Source organism: Argiope bruennichi, chromosome 3, assembly GCF_947563725.1.
Source record: "Argiope bruennichi chromosome 3, qqArgBrue1.1, whole genome shotgun sequence".
Taxonomy (NCBI): domain Eukaryota; kingdom Metazoa; phylum Arthropoda; class Arachnida; order Araneae; family Araneidae; genus Argiope; species Argiope bruennichi.
In genome coordinates this window covers 113774163-113793489 of record NC_079153.1, presented here as the reverse complement: position 1 = coordinate 113793489, position 19327 = coordinate 113774163, and the positions used below count along the sequence as shown (strand labels likewise).

The following is a 19327-nucleotide window of genomic DNA, read 5'->3' as shown; positions in this document are numbered from 1 at the left end:
ATAGTAATAAAATAATAATAATAAATAAAACTTTGTACCTCTACCATTCCAGTAAATAATCCTGAAAATGTTGCTTAAAAGTAAAAGAACTTTAAGCAAGAACAAAATAAGAAAAGTTGCCTTAAAGTGTCCTTCAATTTTTATTAAACTATTTTTAAACTAAATTTTGGATTTTTATATTCAGTGATGGTTTAGAAGAATGGAAAATTTGTATCTTACTGATAAACGTAAGGCTGTATTCTATCCTTTGTTAAATAATCCTCTAAAGCAAGTTTGGCTCAAAAAAATTCCCATTTTTTGCATTAGTTCATACTATGTGAAAGTTAATTCTCAAAGAAAGTTTTCAATTCATTCGGAAGAAAAACATGAATGAAATATAGCAGATGCTTATCTCCTCACAATTATCCCTTCCTCTGAATTCTTTGCTATAACAGACTTTATCACTTTTTAAAAATAAATTATTAAAGATTGGTCATTTTTATGTGTATGCGAGTGGATATATTCATTAGTCTTCGAATCAGTTTTATCACAGATAAAACGTATATTGTATACGTAGTATAGAGAAGATGTATCAATCGTCAAAGAATTCAAAAGCTAGATTTTTACGAATTTCCACATTTCAGAAGACCACTTAGTTCAAACCACACATTTTTGGAAAATATCCGTCTGTTTGTTTGGGTGTGACAAAGACAACTCAAAAACAATTTGAGTTAGACGACTAAAATTTGGTATACGATTTTTAACACCAAATTTGCAGATTTCTATCAAATTTTGAATAAAATCTGTTCAGAAGAAGTCCATCTATCCGGGTGTCTGAATATAAATTAATATGATTATTACAGAACCAAAAGAACTAGATAGATTACATTCAGTATAGAAATTTAACATTTATAGTGCAGACACCTGTCAAATTTTGAGCCAAATCCAACAATGGAATGACCGTCTGTCAGTCTGTACTTTAAAAAATAAGTAAACGCGTTAATTCAAAAATCAATGAATTAAATATATTAAATTTGGACTTACAAGTGCAATTTTGTAATCAAATCATTGTTTCAATCTGTTGAGAAAAGCGTGTCTAAAGCACAAATTCGATTTTTAAATATTATTAACGCATGCCAGGGATTGATCGCCAAATAACTCGCCAAGGATGACATGATTGATTCAGTCAAAATGCTAAATTCACGCCACAAGTTAATATTTCGTAACTATTGTACGTCAATGCCAAGGCGTTCTCTAGCGTGACACGTTTATTAGAGAGTATACGAGAAAGTTTTGGGAAGACCCCTCCCGCTGTTTTTATGATATAATATCCTATTCATAAATATAAAAATAAATAATTCTACTTTATAATTATTATTTATTTTCATTTGAGATGTAGTTTTTAATTAGAATAATGCATATTCAATGGCCGTCTAAAAAAATATAACTACAACAATCTATAGAGGAAAATACATTTTTATTATGACATTTTGTTTCTGAAAGATGTAGATTTTTCATCCTTGAGGACCATTTGCAACATGTATTCGAAAACATCGCCCTTATAGTCGTCTTCGATTTCATTGTCTTCGTCTGAATCTTCCACACTGTAATGTTTCGCATCGAAAAACTGCCAGATAGGTTCGCTGGATCTGTCATATTCATATTCCTGGCACCTGCGTCGGATCCACCTGCAATAAAATAGCATTGTAAATTGTGAAAATATAGTTTTCACTGAATTAAAAACAGTTGATTTTTCTTCTCTAGTTTTACTTCAACAATAAAATAGATACTACTATCAGAAAACTTTTAAACATAGAGGAAGAAAAATAGCTATAATGTTTTAATTTTAATAACCAATATAAAGAACAGCAAAACATCATTCCATATAAATGAAGGCAATTTTGCAACCAAAAATTATCATCGCTTGAATTTCGAGCTTATACTGTTATTATATCTCAAAGTGTGCAGTTTGAAATGTAAAAGCGATCCGTTGCACGATAGATTGCGGATAATATAATAATTAAATACAGCGTTGCTGTTTTAACGTTAAAATGCCTATCTAAAAATGCCAATACCAGTAATATTGTGGCAATATATGTAAAAGGACATTATTCAGAAAGATAATAATATTGAACTGACAATAAATACTACAATAGAGTGGCTATCTCATATGGCAATTCTCAGAGAAAAAAACTCTTATATTGACATTTATTTGATGGAAATTCATTAGTTAGTGCTCTTTATATCACCAACATATGCCTAATAGCCAATGCCAAAATTCAAGATGGCTGCTAAGCTGAAAAATGAAAATTTGTATAAACTTTAAGGGGCTAATCTTTGATTAACACGACTCAATGATACTGTCTACTTTGCAGTCATTATTCTTTTAACTTCGTTGATTTGACCCTCGGGGGGGGGCACCTCGAAATGAGGATGAGATGCTTCCGGCATGGTGGTTGGATCTCGCCATCCTGGAGGGTACACAAATAGGTGGGGGATCTGACTCCCCCCACCGATGACGGGACGTACTTCCTTCGGGGAGGGTTGTACCGTGGCCGGTGACGGCCCTTAGGACTCAACCACAGTTCCCGCCAATTGCTGTTGCGGCGGTCCGGTCATTCAGTTCTTTGGTTTAAATCCGTGTGCCTTAGGGCGGGTCGGAGAGTTAGAAGGTTGACTTGACATATGTTGTCAACATTAAGTGAAGAAGTAACGAATTTCAACTAAAACTATTTTTTTTATATTCGATCCTTTGCACGGTTTCTAGTTCACATTTTTTTTTCTCTCAATTTTTCAAAAAGATTTGAATAAAATGGACTATCCAGGCTATTTAGCACGTGCGTTTGCTTTAATTGAAACAAAATTAAGTATTCTCAATTATTTGATATTTTGTATTCTCCGAACTATTCTAAATAAATTATATTCCTTTCTTTTAGTCTTTCCACTTCAGATGATCCCTTTTATAATTTTAAAGGTTCTCATTTATTATGAGGTGATATGCCTGGTTGTTTCTTTAAAGAAAACACTAGAGACCATCGAAAAAGATAAGAATTTCTGTGAAAAAGTCATAAAAGAATTTCACCGAATGAAAAAATGGAATATATTCTGTTATTGTTAAGATAACAGCATCATCTTTTAGCAAATAAATGGCAACTTCTTTCCAAAGCTAAATTCTAATTTTTTTATTTTGTTTATTTCCGTAAATAAAATGTTTCATTCCATTCGAGAGATTTGGTTACAACTTTAGGAAAATAAAAATGGCAGTATCAATGAAAACCATAATGGAGGCAATATCTGAAAGTTACAAGCTAAAGTACATATATCAACCGATTTAATTCTGAAATAGATTTAGGATCATCTACAAGATTTACATCTCTCAAGAGAAAAAAAAAGGCGAGCCATCGCAGTGTAAAACAGCCTGCATGAGATGTGACATTTTTGTACGTACAAGTACTGTAGAGTTTAAACACACAGGCACGTTCTTTATTATTAGTAGAAATAACCATTGAAAAATTTCTAAACTTTTTTTACATTATGAAGAAATAATAATAATGAATTGCAATTCATAACTTTTGATGCCTTAATATAAAAAAAATATTTAAATATTTATTTTTAATCATCCTATTTAATTCTACCTAAAAGATGATTTGACATTCTTTTAAGAATGCACAGTGACTTTTAGCAATGTACAGTGGTAATCAAAATTATTTAATATATGTGCCACTTTATAAAAGCAACTCATTTGAAACTGGAAGATCTATTTTTAGAAAATTTAATTGTTAAATGGGAAATAATCGGCAAAAAATGTAATGCAAGGATTAAATATCAATTTTAAAACCTCGACCTTGAGTAAGGTTCTAAAAAAAATCAGCACTATTTGACATTAATATTCTTTCACGATACTGTTCTTTCGCAACAAACTGAAGTTGTTCAATCTGATTTCAAGTACAAATGAATTATTAATTAAACCATTAATTATTTTTTTATAAAATCGGGAACAATTCTGAGTTTAGCAAGTAAATATAAATTAAAACACAAAGCAAAAACATAAAACATTTAAAAAAACAAAAGAAAGTCACATTTCCCATGGATAATTTTTCAAATTCTGCTTTTGCAGGTGTTTAGATTTTTCTAGAATGAAGAGTATTAATTCTTTTATAATCAATCAAAATAACAAACACTTTTAAGATTCTAATCTTGTCTGCTGTCACTTTGGTTTATTTCGTTCGTTAGCATTCAATTTCAGAACACATAATGATATTTCCAACCTTGAAATATATTTAAATTACCAGAATAACTTGAAGCACTTCTATTTTCGGATGCTGCTAGTTAACTAAGAATCGTGCTTGTAATTTTCATAAGCTTTGCGCGTGAAAGTGAATTTTGAGGTAAGTTAGTCTTACAGACTACTGAGTTTTCACGTTTAACCTTTAAATTATAATAATTTTGACTAGTTTATTACAGATTATCATATCACGTTTTTTTATCACGGAATTTATCTCAATCTTATTCTTTCTAAAATAGTGCTTACACATGAATGAAAAGGAAATACATTCTCGAAGAATTTGTTTATTTTATAGAAAATAATTTCATTATTCTTTTAATTTTATTATATTATTGAAAAACTTTTTCATTTTCAAAAGAAATAATGAATAACAACTGTTATTTGTTTTATTTGGATTAAAAACATGTTTTCAGAACTTAACGTTATGAAATTTTCATACAGAAAACATTTTTTATGTCTTTCTTATTTTATAAAGTTATTGTTTCTTTGCTAAATAAATAAAATATTTAATAAACCTCTTTGATGAGATATAAAGTTTGTATAATCATAAAAAATTCCGTTTCTATATATTTAAAACATAGTATACATTTATTAATATGTTTTTATATATTGCTTTTTCTATTATAAATCACAAAAATTGATGTAATATTGTTGGCAAGTTCTATTCTCTCTATAACGTTTTTCTAAATTTTATTCAAAAAATCATAGAAATATCTTGAGAAATAATCTAGAATAAAATTAAGTTTTCATCTGCCAATATTTGTTTCCATTTTTCTATTTAAAGTCTGACAAAGAAGATCAATATAAAGTAATACCTATTGTTTTGGCAATTTTGTGTCTGTGGTATCCGTGATTATTTTTTAATTGTGTAAGTTTTGTTTAAAGTTATAACTGAAACTTGGAGTAAAATAACTTGCTAGAAATTTATAACCATCCAGTAGAGTTCTAAATTTATTGATCTGAAAGGTATGAATTCTAAGAATGTTAGCATAGTTTTATTCGTTTCTAATGTACCGAATGCTTTTACTTCTTTAGTTTTTATGTTCATTTATCATTTCTTTTACACTCTTTAGTTTAATTGTATAATACGTAGCTTTCTTACTATTGTTGTTTCAGTCATAATAATATAAATTGGTACAAATGCAAAATATGAGAAAAATTATTTCAATTTGTGATGGACTTAAATTCTTAGTTAAAATCGTTTAACAATAAAACAATATGCTGTTACCCTTTGTATCTCTTGCACCCAGTGACTGGATTATCTTGTCTAAAGCACTCCATCTGAATGTAATTGAAGAAAATTTTTCCTACACGATGCGATGTCTTCGTATCAGCCTCCATCAGGCAGTTGTAAAACTTGTCATCACAATCGCAGTGTGACCTGAAATCAAAAATATTATTCAACTGCATCATTTATGTTTTAAACAGAAGTATTTCCATTTTGATCACTGTCCTTTAAGTCAGTAATCATCTATCGCCCTTTTCATCTGACCACTGTTCAAACTCAAGAAAATACCTTCCCCTTTCCGTTCCAAAATACCTTTCGTCAAGCTTCAAACAGAATAGAGGTTTATTATTCATTCTAAAAATCTATCTTCAATTTTCAGTCAATAATCTTTGATAATTTACTGATATATTTATAATTCACTATGTTAAAGATAAAAAAGAATGTAGAAATGATTACTCACTTGGTGAATGGGGAGTTATTATCCAATCCGTGTTTACTTTCATACCCTGGAATGTTATCATCACAGTAGTCGTGATCTCTGCAACATTTGTCCGCCTCGACCTCCTCACCTAAATCGTCGTAACCTTCTGAGATGTTGCCCGCACCGCACCATTTTGTTCCTGCAGAAAAAGAAAAATAGTGTCGATTTGAAGAGAGAGTCAAGAGTGCTTGAACTCAAGGTTTTTAATCTCCGGACATAACAGGTGAAAGAAAAAAATTTGAGAGGCAAAGAGATTAGAAGCAATTGAAACTATCTGGTATAAGGGAAATTTATTTATACCTACTGGAATTATGCAATTAATAACTATAGATGGGAACTATTCTGAACATGAATCTGATAATTTAAAAAAAAATCTCTATGATGTAAATTCTCCAATAATGTGTGATTGCTCAACTAATTAAAATTAATTGGATCGTTGAAATTTGTATTTCTTTTGAAACGACCAATGTAGTAGCAATAAATCCTCGTTTATACCAATTACACAGTACCAATAACACTATTCAATATCAATTTCTAAACTTTCAAACCTTTTTTTTTTTTTTAATATTGCTATTTATTAAATCCTGATAAATTACCTGATATTACCTGATAAATGGGCTTCAGGAGAAAAAAAATATGTAACTATACTTAAACTTTATTTTTTTTTTCTATATGGTTTATTTACAACATTAAATAAAAACGTTTTATCCTGAGAAAAAAAATTTGAAAATTGAGATTTAGAAATATCTTTCCTTCTTATTATTAACGAACTCTTACCAACCGTTAACAAATCTCTAACATTCGCAATATCTTATTTCAGCAACAAAATTTTTATAGAACCAGTTTAAAAATGGTTATCTTTAGTGCAATGATTCTTTCGGTAATTGGGAAATTTAAAATAGAATAATATTTTTTAAAAGAATTTATCTTTAACGAACTAATTCTGGAATTTTAAGAATTATGGGAAAAAATATAAAATTTACTGGAATACGAAAGTTTTGGATTACTACATCAGAATTAAACAGAATATTTTCCAAATTTATCGGCTTTAGAGACAAAATTAACTTAATTACAAAAATGAAATTTAAAATAGATTAATACTTTTTTGAAAGTATTTATCCCTAACGAATTAATTCTGATTTTTCGAATTATGAGGGGAAAAAAAGGAAAATTTACTAGAATAAGAATCTTTTTTGTTACTCCAATAGAATCAATGGACAAAAAAAAAAGAAAATTTACTAGAATAAGAATTTTTTTATTACTCCAGTAGAATCAATGGGCAAAAAAAAAGAAAATTTACTAGAATAAGAATCTTTTTTGTTACTCCAATAGAATCAATGGGCAAAAAAAAAAAAAAAAAAAAAGGAAAATTTACTAGAATAAGAATCTTTTTTGTTACTCCAATAGAATCAAACAAAATATTTTTCAAAAGTATTTGCTTTAGAAAAACAATAATTTAATAACTAATGTGATCGGTATTACTTCATTTTATAAAATAATAATTTTAAAAGGCTCAAGAAATACCTGGAAAACGGTTAGAAAAAAAGAATCGAGTAGAAGGATTTTGTAATGATGTGTGTGAAGTAAATGAAAATAATATTAGTCATGTGATATTTAGTGCTTTTAGGTTGTACTCTATCTAATCGACAAGATTAAAATTTTCTTGACGATTAACAGATAACATAAATGTTTTTCCAAGTTTTCTATATCTGTATTATGTGGATGTCTAACGTTAACTTAATCAATTGAATTATTTTAAAAAATCAAATTAATATCATAAATACCAATTATGAGTTCTGGAAGATTAAAGCGCTGATTATATAGCCCTTTTTAATGCTTTTTTTTAATAATTCAGAAACCTTTTCCTTGAACTTGAATGTCATATCTCTGGATAGTTTACTTAGTTTTTTTTTTTTTTTTTTTTTAATCTTATAAGTAGAAATTTCTTGAAGCCTCAATTTCTTTATCTAACTTTTCCGGTCACTCAACGCAGAGCGTCTGTTTCTTGACATAAAATCGATCAAGTAGTGAAAGGTTTATTTAAAAGGATTATACATATGTAATTATAGTGTCAGGGATTTTATTTTTTGATTCTAGAAATTCTTAAGAGGAATTTGGAATCAAACAAAATGATAAGAAAAAGGGAGATAACGAAGTTTTCCGGTCGTTGCTTTTTTACTGTCTTGTTTCATTCATCCAAATGCAAAAAATTTCCGCACACTTTTTTTTTTAATTCTTTAAATATTTTTTTTATTCTTGTTTACAAAATTAGCTCCATTTAATAACTATCTGTTGTTAGTATAAAGTAAATAAATCTTTTTTTTTCATACGGTTTTATACTTTTTAGTATTTGTAAAATTCTGCAGAATTTTTGTAAAATTAGCGAAAAGAATGCAGCAGTTTTCATTCATCAATAAAAATCTATGCAAATATGTATGGCTATCAATGGGCTGATATGACTAAATGCAATTATGCTGAAAATACATATACTCAGACACACTCACACACACATATATATATAATTTGAGCGCTTTCTCTTTTGACTGATGAAACCAAAATTTGTCACATATCTATTGTGATAACGTACCTAATTTAGTGATTTAAGTCGTTGTGTTTATGAGTTATTGTGTTTACGTGAATGCCGTACCCCAGATTGACAGACGGTCAGTGTTTTGAACTATTTGGTTCAAAATTTTATAAGAATCCATATTTTAGAAGCTAAACCTGTGTACCAAATTTTATATGCTTATCTCTTTGACCTTTACTTCTCAACAAGTCATTGAATTCACTTATGATCTAACGGATAGGAAGACAGACTTCCTAAGAATGAAGATCGCTCAAAAAATTATACAAATCTACAAATTCGGTCGTAAGTCCATATACCAAATTTCATCCGACCAACTCAAAGTATTTTTTTTAATCACAGGCAGATATAATGGTAAAAATGTGTTTTCCGAACTCAAAAAAGTTTGAGATATGGAGATTAGTCAAAATCTCGAGTTCGAATTTGTTGAAATTCGAAAAATTTTCATACGAGAAAGTAAAAAATAAAAAAAGAGTAAAAAGGCTTTTAATAAATACTTTTGTAGGTGAAACATTTATTATGTATTTTCCTTTAAAAATTATTAGTTATTGTAAAATAGTTCTATAAATAAATGCAAAAGAATAATGGTCACATTTAAAATTCAACTCCAAATATTCTACTCCTATGAAAACAGTTAAAAAGAAAGCACTGGGTATATAATTATGATTAATGGATTTAGTAATTTTCACGCGCCCGTTTTAACTACAGGAATACATAACTTCGAGCAAATTGTTCAGTCAAACCTGGGTAAATGAAGAAACCACTGAAAATTCCGAATTTTTGCCACACATCTTCCCCATCCTCTTCGTAAAGGTGGCCGTTCTTTTTGGCGTAGCTGCAAATCCCCACCAGCTGGTCCATTGTTTTCTTATCCACAAGTGTCACATTGGGTTTCGGAACGGTCTGCATGACAGCGGTGATCAAGGATCTGCAGAAATCAAAAACAAAATAGAGAAAAACTGACTTGAACAGGATGTTGTTGTGCTGAAAAATGTTAAACAAAGAGTATTATGTAACAAATTCAAAGTTAAAATTGTCCTCTAGACTAAAAGTTAAAAATGCTTGATTATTCCAAGACAGCTTTTTACTACTTAGAAGATTTACAGCTTTCATACACCGATGTTTATGCAGTATATTCCGTTGCGTCTTTAAATGCCACCAACAACTTTAAGAAGTTTTGTTCAGATGACAAACTCAAATATAAAAATATTTACTTCGGAAAAATCTTTAAATGAATTATTAAAGAAAAAAAATTTATATTTTAGAATACTTATGAACAAATATCAATGTCAATGTCATTGGCATAAAAGATAAACATTTTCTTCTAGAATAAATTTTTTATATCAAGAATCGTCAAATTTATATGATTAGCACATTTCAAAATTCTCAATGCTTTAGTTGCCGAATATTTTTTACCGATTTTCGTAATTTTAACAAATGGCTTAAAATAGATTATGCTTACAATATAAATTTTATTTCTTTGAGAATTTGAGAAGTTAAAATTCATTCTTGTATTAAATTCATGTATTGAAAAGATATTCTTTCAATACATGAAATATTTATTTATGCAATATACTCTTTCTTATAAATATTATGTTTCTTATAAATATTATGCGAATGTTATTTTTATATTTGTGTGATGTTTTTGTACTAAATACGAAATTTAATATAATGTTTTTAGTCAAAGTAGTGCATTTTTTTTTCTTTATGCAAAAATCAAAATCCCAATTACTTAAAAAAATTACTTTTATTATGAAATCGTAATAAAGAAAAGAATAAAAATGCGCATAAAAATCGATGGGCTTACTCAAATAAATGACTTTGAATATATTTTCGTTTAAATTTTTAAAATTTTAAGGAATATTATAACAGAAACTTTGAATTTTAGAAAAAGATTTCCAGCAGAATTATTTAAAATTTTAACAGTGAAGTGTATATATATACTTTTGTTATTTATTAAATAAATTAAATGCTTTATAAATCTATTTATTATTGACTGAAAGCATTTAAAATTGAAAAATTTCATCACTAAAAAAAATATATAACAAAGACAAAATCAGAAACTAATATCTTATAAATGTTTATAAATAATAAATGTTTAAAATAATAAATTTTTATAAATAATAAATGCTTATAAATGTCTTATAAATTAATCTTTCATAAAATAATAAAGCTATTATATCGCCTACAATTATAAATTCTAAACGCTTGTAAATGTTTGTTTATAAATTAATTTGTCATAAAACAATTAAGCCATTATATCGCCTTCAATTCACTCCTTTTAGGGTATGTAGAAACATTTTAGAAAAAAAAATTAATTAAAAAGTCATTACTTTTAAAATTGTATTTTTATTTATTTCTTGCTTTGAATGGAAAATAAAAGAGATTTTAACATCATACATTGAAATCAAAAACATTTTTACCTGTCTCCCGAGACATAGCAATCTATTAAGGTATTTTTCAAAGGGTTGGTCAGCACTGACACCATCCTTCCACTCTCATCTTCGACATAAAATGCCCAAACTCTCGCAGGATTCGATCCATGCTCTAAATCCAGCCCATCTCCATTTGCCCACGCCGCATATAGGCAGAAGAATAGCAAGCCTAGCATAGTAAAAAACAGCAACGTGACTTAGGCAAATATCCAGGTCGTTGAATTATCTCTATCATCCCGAGCGTATTCCCTAATTTATACCCCAATGTCACAAGTCCTTGAGTGGATATTCTGGGATATTGATCGCTTTTTTGTGCGGGTATACACCGACCCGCATACACCTGAGGAACACACCATAAACGTGAGCCGTCTGTTTATACTGAGATATTTGGATATGTTATGACCTTTTCTAGGCCAACAGATTAAGATCTGTTTGTTTGTCATAACATTCCTTTAATGGTTGACACTTTTTTTTTTTTTGTTTAAATAAAGAAGGTTGAGACGGGCTCACTAAGCCTAATTTTTGTGCCAAGGTTGTTGGTAGGAATAAACTTGTAACTAGCGCAGTGATTCAAACTGCAGATGTGATATTAAATTTTTGGCATGTATATCTCAAAATATTTGCTTGCAGAACTTAAAAGACAATGATATATGGACTTTAGAAGCATGGTATCATGTCTAATTTAGTATATATATAAAATGTTTCTTCATTTCGGTTTTATGTATATATCTAGGAGTTAAAAAATGAAAACTTTTGACTGAAAAAATATAACAATGTTGCTTTAACTGAGAATAATTTGTGTGTTTATAAATGTGACTATTAACTTTAAAGAAATATGAAATCAAATAATCCATGGGCATAAACAAAGTTTTTATTATGCTTGTAATGTAACATGTACAATTAATATACAATACAAAAATAGCTTATATGTATTGTATATATACATAAATGCTTGTAATATGCATATAGAATACATATATAACTTATTTGTTGATTCGTTATGTGGCAGTTGCTCAAAATTAGTAGTTTTATAATCTCTATACTTTAGTGCTTCCAAACGAAATTTTAGTATATAAATTCAAAAATTCTTTCAATTTTATCTTGCAATTAATATTGTAAGATATCTATTTATTGTCAAAATGTTTCACTTGGATGTTTCTTCCCGAAAAATGTATCTAACTCAGCCAGTGATTCTCAGTCTTTGAGCATCCATATAGCTCTTAAGTTAGCATTCCATCCGAAGAATCATAATTAAATTCATAATTATTATCGACATGTTTTTTGCGTCATTTTAATAACTATATAAACTCTTTTAGCTAATGCAGCTGTTTGATATTGAAATCATGTTCTCTTTTTAGACATCGTAATTAAGACTAACCAAATGGTTCAAAATTCTGAAACAAAATTTACTGATTCATCTATTTTTGTTTTCTTTAAAATTAAAGACTCGTGCAACATTTGTGAATCTCCAACTAATTATACATGAACCTCCAACGAATTTGCAAAGAAAAACCTTCAAACTTCCGAAAATTACAGCTTTGCTCTTTCTTATTGGCTACTGATAACAGATAATGTTGCTTTATGTTTGCTCCATCCCCTTAGTCTGATTCAGCATGAAAATGATTTTCTGGAACATCTCGCGAACAGTTCGCGTATCATTCGGCTGACAAGCTGCATGTTCCTTAATATAGTACTTCCAGTCATATTAAATAACGGTTTATGCAACATCATTTTTCACCAAGCAATGTCTTAAATGCATTTGGGTTAAGGAATATTGATAATCTGTAGCATATCTGCTAATTGTTTTCCATCAATGATCTTCCAAGTCCTTAATATGAATAAAATTATCTTCTTTCGCTCCTTCCCGCCTCTTTTTGTTGAATTTTCATGGATTGTAAGTCGAATGGTTCTTTCCTGATGTCTAAATATAATACGTTAAGGTCTCATTAAGCAGACCGATATCAGATCAGTGAAATGCCGGATTAAAGGAGTTTCGTTTAAAAAGAACCTTTTAATACCAAAATCTTTTGTTTACTACACAAAATCTAAACCGAAGTATCTTGTGTATAGGATTTACGTAGTGCTAATGTCACTGTTATCCACCATGTCGGGATCTGTTTCTCTATCTCGTTCAACATTTCCCCTTCCGAAAACACTAGACGGCTGAAGAACCAGATCGTAGAAACGCCGGTTTATAGAAAGAACATATAGACATTATTTTGCTACTTTCAAAACTGAAGGATCAATTAAACATTAATTAAATTAAATTTTGATTTCAAAACATTAATGCCATCTAGTAGAGATAAAGTGAAAAAAATTTGTTCGTAGAATTAAATATAGCAAATAATTAAAATGGTAAGAATCTTCTATTATTCATGCAAAAGCGTTTTAAATACTGCTTATAATTAAATATTAATATAAATAAACATGTGGTTAACTTATGGTTGCAATAAGAAATAAATCATTTGGGAATGTTACATTTAAGAACCGATTTATGAATGCTCCCTTTATTTTGCACTTTGCAAATTATAAACTAGCTGTTGCTATAACTCGCATTGTTTGTGAAATTAGGATATATAAAAACGTTTATTCGTTTTTTAATTCAGTAAACTTTTGATTTCTTGCGGTTGCCAATACCAAAATTTTAAAAAAAGCACCTTCAATCACACAGATAAAAAAAAAAGACGATTTAACTCGAATTTGGCGATTTTTTTATATAAATAAGTAAACAATGTGTAAATAGGTAATAACTTATTTAACACTATTTACAATAAATTATTTAACAATAAATAAGTAAACAAACTTTTTATTAATTATTAATTAAGATCCTACTGTAAATAAAAATTGTTCTTTTGTGTTCGTTTCTGACGTTCTTCGACCATTTTGCGATTATCCACTGCTGCCCTACCATCCAATTCTGTTTATAATCTGAAATTTACTGTTTATAAAAAGTTTTCTTAATTGCTTTCTGTAGCATAAAATACGCCAAATTTTTCAGAATTAATTAATCTTTGAGGAATAATTAAATGAACTCTTTATATTTTAATAAAGAATCACAATTATCACCTTTTCTTCCCGATGTAAAACTGGATATATAACCTCATGATATCAGTTATATCAATAAAAAAAAATGATAAGATGACCCAAAATGGATAGAAAAATCGGCTTTTTGAATCTTTGTTTCTCTTGTTTTCTCCCCCCCCCCCCTCATTTCCCTCTCATCTTCTCTTTTCCGTCAAAAGTATCCAGTAATGAAATTCAGTAATCTCATCACTTTTTAAAAGATTTTTAATATTATTGTTATCAAATAACATGCCAATTACATTTTGTTTTGTGCTTATCCAAACAATCAGCACATAAAGCTAAAGTAGGAAATATATAGCTGACGGGCATGTTTCAGGATTTCATAAAGCGGTTTAATAGTAGATTTTATTGTATTTTGTAATGTTATTTGTATATATTTATTTAACGTTCAGATTACTTTCAAACAATTTCATAATAAATGATAACGAATATAACCTGCTGTCAAAAAATTAAATCGTTTGGCATGTGTACATAAAAGAACAATGAAAAATGTCATTAATTTACATTAAAACTCTTTTAAAAGATACATTTAAAGTAAATTTTCCCAAAACATAACGAAAAAAGTCTTGTCGTAATGACAGTTGCATAGGATTAAGCAAATGTAAACAAAGATAACGTAACAGCCTGCATTTTAGCATTTCCATTTAGAGTGAAATATAAATCTCAAAACGGAAAGCGATAATTCTGTAATTCGTTAGTAGATCATTTATCTTTCAATGTCCAGCCGGAGATAAAAATTCGATACTGATATTTCACGGTCAATCCAATCTTGAAAGGAGTCAGTTCGATTGCTAACAGTCCAGTCGATAACACAGTTTATCTTTTCGTTGCCGGTTCAACATTTTAATATGGAAAAATCAAGGTATGCTTGATATGAGAAATAAGATTTTAATTTATCTCAATATATTATTAAGTGTTCATAATTCAATATATTAATTTTTGTTTTTTATTTTCAGCTATGTAAATCTCTATAAATGAAACAAATGAAAGAAAAAAGTTTTTTAATCACGTTTAAGCTTAAATTAACGATAAGAATGATTATTTTAAAAAATGTGTAGTTTTTAATTAAATAATAAAATAAGAGTATTATTTCACTGTTATATTATTAATTAATTGTTAAATTATTTAAAATTAGTTTTTAAAAGTGGAAAAGGTAAATAGCTTGAATGTGCATCATTGTGCAATGTAGATTTAATTTTGGACAAGCATTCAAAGTTATTTAAATACATTTTATTTTAATTTACCTTGTATTATTGGTTTTATTTTATTTATTTATTTGCGTGACTAATGACCCTGGTGGTCAGCTTATTCGTCGAGAAAATTGATTCCAATTAATTCAAGTTACGCTTAATATCTTTGGTTGCATCTGCAAAATATTTTTAAATTCCAAAGAAAGTCATTTTAATTTCCTTATATTTGTTCTGTCCTTTGTGAACATGAACCATTTCAATGGAATCAAATCACGAGAAATAATCACATAGAATAAGTAATTATCTGCATTAGCCACTATCTAATTGCATATTATCGAACCCTGTGTTGTATCTATACTTTCTTATTCCTGATGAAAAATAAGCTTTTGATTCCAATATTAAATTAGGGGTATACAATCTATGAACATGACCAACAATATATTATCTGGATTGAAACATGCTAATAAAAAATTAAAGTACAGCTATTATAATAGTGGATTCGTATATTCTTTCCTGTATATTTAAGCTTATTGGACTTTCTTTCTAAACTTCATAAAAAAAATAAGATAAGAAAGTAAATATCTAATTATATAACATGAAAATACAAGCAGAATTTTATTCCTTGGCTTTTAATTAAGGAAGAAAAAAATTCGCAATTAAATATTAGGATGAAACAATGAGAACTGTTCAAATTTCTTTGCAACAATGAAAAATATTGTTGTAAATTATACTTAAAATAATTTTTGAGAAATTATCCAAATTTCGAAAAATTATATGACAATAAAATTGGTATTATTAAAAAGATATATATATATATATATATATATATATATATATATATATATATATATATTTTAATTTTAAGATGGAACGAAAATCGTTTTTGTATGAAAATATTTCCGGAACTTGGTGCCGAAAAATTATAAAAATCTTTCTAATTTTATATTAATTAAAATTCTTTAAAAATTCCATCCTCCAAAATATTTTTGTACCAAATTAGTACCTCTAGGTCCAAATGTTTTTACTATACAGCAGCAACAGACACGGACACTAACGCACACACATCTGCTTTTATTATTAATAAAAAAATATATAGTGATAATTGATATTAGTTATTAGACATTAATATAGCGATTATAATAAATTCAAGAAGTTTGTGCATTGCATCTTATAATTGAAGTTTTAAAACTTACTCATCTTCTAGCCTATTCAGCCCAAATATTTTAAAATGATGTTGTGCCAGATGGATTGAGAATTGACAAATTCGATTTCCTTCTTATATGTACACTCTGATAACCAACATTCAAAGCCATCGCTCATAACCGTAATATTAATTTGTGGTAATCTAAACAAATACTTATTAAATCTTTTGTCACCAAATCATTCCATCTGACGTTTTTTTTTTTTAATTTTATTCTAAAGTATATTGTTTACTTCTATAAAATGTGTATTTTTTTATTTACAAAGAATAATAATTCAAAAAAATTAAGGGTGTTTAAAGATTCTTAATGTGTTTACTTATTTGAAATGAATACGATAATACAGCAACGAAAAAGAATATCGAGTTTCGAACAAATCTTCGCTTATCATTTTTTTTTTTTTGTAACAGATGAATGACAAATGAAATTAGCGCTTTGTCATGTGCTTATTATGGCTGACTAAAATATATATTTCGTTATGATTTTTATTAAAATTGTTCTTTTAGAATTCTCACACTCTTTAGCACTTCTCAATATGTCTGAGTTTTTAATTTTATACTCCTGACTGTTTAAAATCTAACACTTCGTTCTTATGTGATTTTCCTTTTCAGTAAAAGTTATGAAGCCATATACTTAAAGAACCTAAGTGTAATCATTTAAAAGGAAAGGAAATGATCAAAAACAATTAAAAATAAATTACGTGTGATAACATTTTATTTAAAGGTACTTAATGCTACTTGTGTTAAATATAATTAAAACTATTATGGCTCTTAAGAGATTGGCCATAGAAAAAAAAGTCGTCTGTCTTAGAAACTTTAAACTGAACAACGATAATTTTTATTTCTGAAGTAATAAAAAGTTTTGCATTCAGTAAATAATTATGTATTATGTAATTTTTTATGCATATGTAATTTTATTATATTTTAAAATCATTGCGTTACAGAAAGCTTTTTAATTCTTAAATATTCATACATTATATATATTTTTTATATTTTATTTTGCAGTTTTATATAAATAAGTTGCTTTGCTAAGGTTAGCTATTTATTTTTGTAAGATTAGAGTTTATTAAACAAAACAAATGTTGCAATGCAATATTTATTTTAGTTTCAAAATTATCTATCTAGGCCAGGACTGATTTGTAAATACCTGTTGTAAAATAAATATTATTATTGCTAAAAACAATATTTATTTTGAAAGATAAGATTGAAAAATCATTTGTTATTATCCAAATTCTTTACACATCAAAAAATGTTCCAAACTTAACTGCAAAATATATCATCTGAAATATCAATCTCATTTGAAAATAGATAATGCTATTTCAATTACTTAAATAAGAGTAAAAAACTGGAGAATACATTTAACTTTTGATGATTAAATAAAGCGACTAGCTATAAGGAAATTAAAATTCCAATAAAATTTTAATGAATGATTTTTTTTAATAAATTTTGCTGAAGTCGATTATTATTTGATCGAGCTTTTTTATATAGAGAAATTTAAAGTTCTTTGTAAAAGCTTTTTCATCGGAAATTTGAGTTATGAAAAATTTAATCGTAATTTTAAAGAATCTACATAGCTGTATAGATAAACAATATATTTAGAACTTGCAAATAAATTAACTAAATTTTTAAGCTTTTATTGCATTGTTGAAATATTAGTCAACACGTATGATTTTAAAGCCAAAATTACTATTTTATTCTGGTCATAAAACTCGACTGTGTTATAACAAATTATAAAAAGAAAGCTATTATTTTCACATTTTCAAAGAAGTGTTAATTTGCTAAATAATCTAATGATTTTGCGTTTTCAAAATGTTCCTTTATAATTTTAATAAAACACTTCTGCTCTTTTTTAGTTTTAACTAATTATGTCTATAAAATGTTAATATCAAATTGAGAAAATCGTCAAAAATTACAGATATTAATTACATATAAATATATTTATGAAAATAAATATATTATTATCATTTTATTTATTTACATATAAATGTGCTTTAATATAATTGCTGGATTTAATAATGACTTGATTCAGCAAATTATACAAAATAACTTAATTTTTCATATAAAAACTTGCAGTTTAATTTTACATCTAATTCGTGTTACTATTTGAACTTTACGTTCTTGCAGCTCAATTATTTATATTAAGAACTCATAGAACTAAAAAGAATAATTTAAAATTAGAATAATATTATTAATTCGTTATATATTTTAAAACTCCATCGTTTAAAGTAATATTAAGATCGTGCTTTCATTTAAATTCGTCCTAATTTATAAATATGAGGCATAAAATTTAATTAACAACAGTTTTCAAATCTTTGATTTCAAAAGCATTAAATTTTTAATTCATATGCATTTTTTTACTAATTATATTTTTTTGATTACTTCGCTACCATTTCTTTTTTTATTACAGCTGACAATTAACTATTATAACTGTTTAACTTATGATATTAATTATACATAAAATTAAAAATTTAACATACTTCTCACCAAATTATTTTCATAAAAAATATATGTAAAAAATATGAAGCCTTTAACTGACCATGATAATTGATAACGCCAAAACTACAACTGAAATCCCATTCCTTTGGTGTTTTCGTTCTGCAATTGAGAACAGCACGTGATAATATTACCTTTGTTTGATAAATGTATTATACAGTCATAAATCACGGACAATAGCTATGTCCTAAAATTTTTCGGATGCGAACAATTAGAATAGTTTCTAGAATTTCTTCGAACGATTCCGGCGTTATCATTGATTGCACATGATTTCGTCTTACTTTATCAACTTGCTACAGTACGTCACCACGAACTTTTGGGATCTTGGGGAAATTTATGGCACCCTTGCTTACTTCTGTTTCTTAGTTTT

At 27.4% G+C, this 19327-nt stretch overlaps 2 protein-coding genes across 7 annotated transcripts in view; one reads left to right on the top strand and one right to left on the bottom strand.

Annotated features, from left to right (window-relative positions):
* LOC129963231 (monocarboxylate transporter 9-like) overlaps window positions 1-19327 on the top strand; it is an 83842-nt gene that overhangs the window by 57012 nt on the left and 7503 nt on the right. Inside the window, exon 1 of one of the 5 annotated variants that reach the window (XM_056077436.1) lies at window positions 14802-14938. The exons of the other annotated variants lie outside the window; for them this stretch is intronic. The gene's annotated coding sequence lies outside the window, so the exon portion shown is untranslated. Of the gene's footprint in view, window positions 1-14801; window positions 14939-19327 lie in introns of those variants that run through there. 5 annotated transcript variants of the gene reach the window in all.
* Window positions 1450-19240, bottom strand: LOC129963233 (phospholipase A2-like). 2 transcript variants are annotated; one of them, XM_056077440.1, is made up of 6 exons: window positions 19001-19240; window positions 10981-11161; window positions 9301-9485; window positions 5953-6112; window positions 5493-5645; window positions 1450-1667 (listed from the first exon to the last, which is right to left on the bottom strand). In XM_056077440.1, the coding sequence occupies exons 2-6, from the start codon at window positions 11043-11045 to the stop codon at window positions 1460-1462; spliced, it is 771 nt and encodes a 256-aa protein (XP_055933415.1). In that variant the 5' UTR covers window positions 11046-11161; window positions 19001-19240; the 3' UTR covers window positions 1450-1459. The 2 variants fall into 2 exon arrangements, with proteins under 2 accessions (XP_055933415.1, XP_055933414.1); XM_056077439.1 differs by lacking the exon at window positions 19001-19240 and having other exon boundaries at window positions 10981-11275.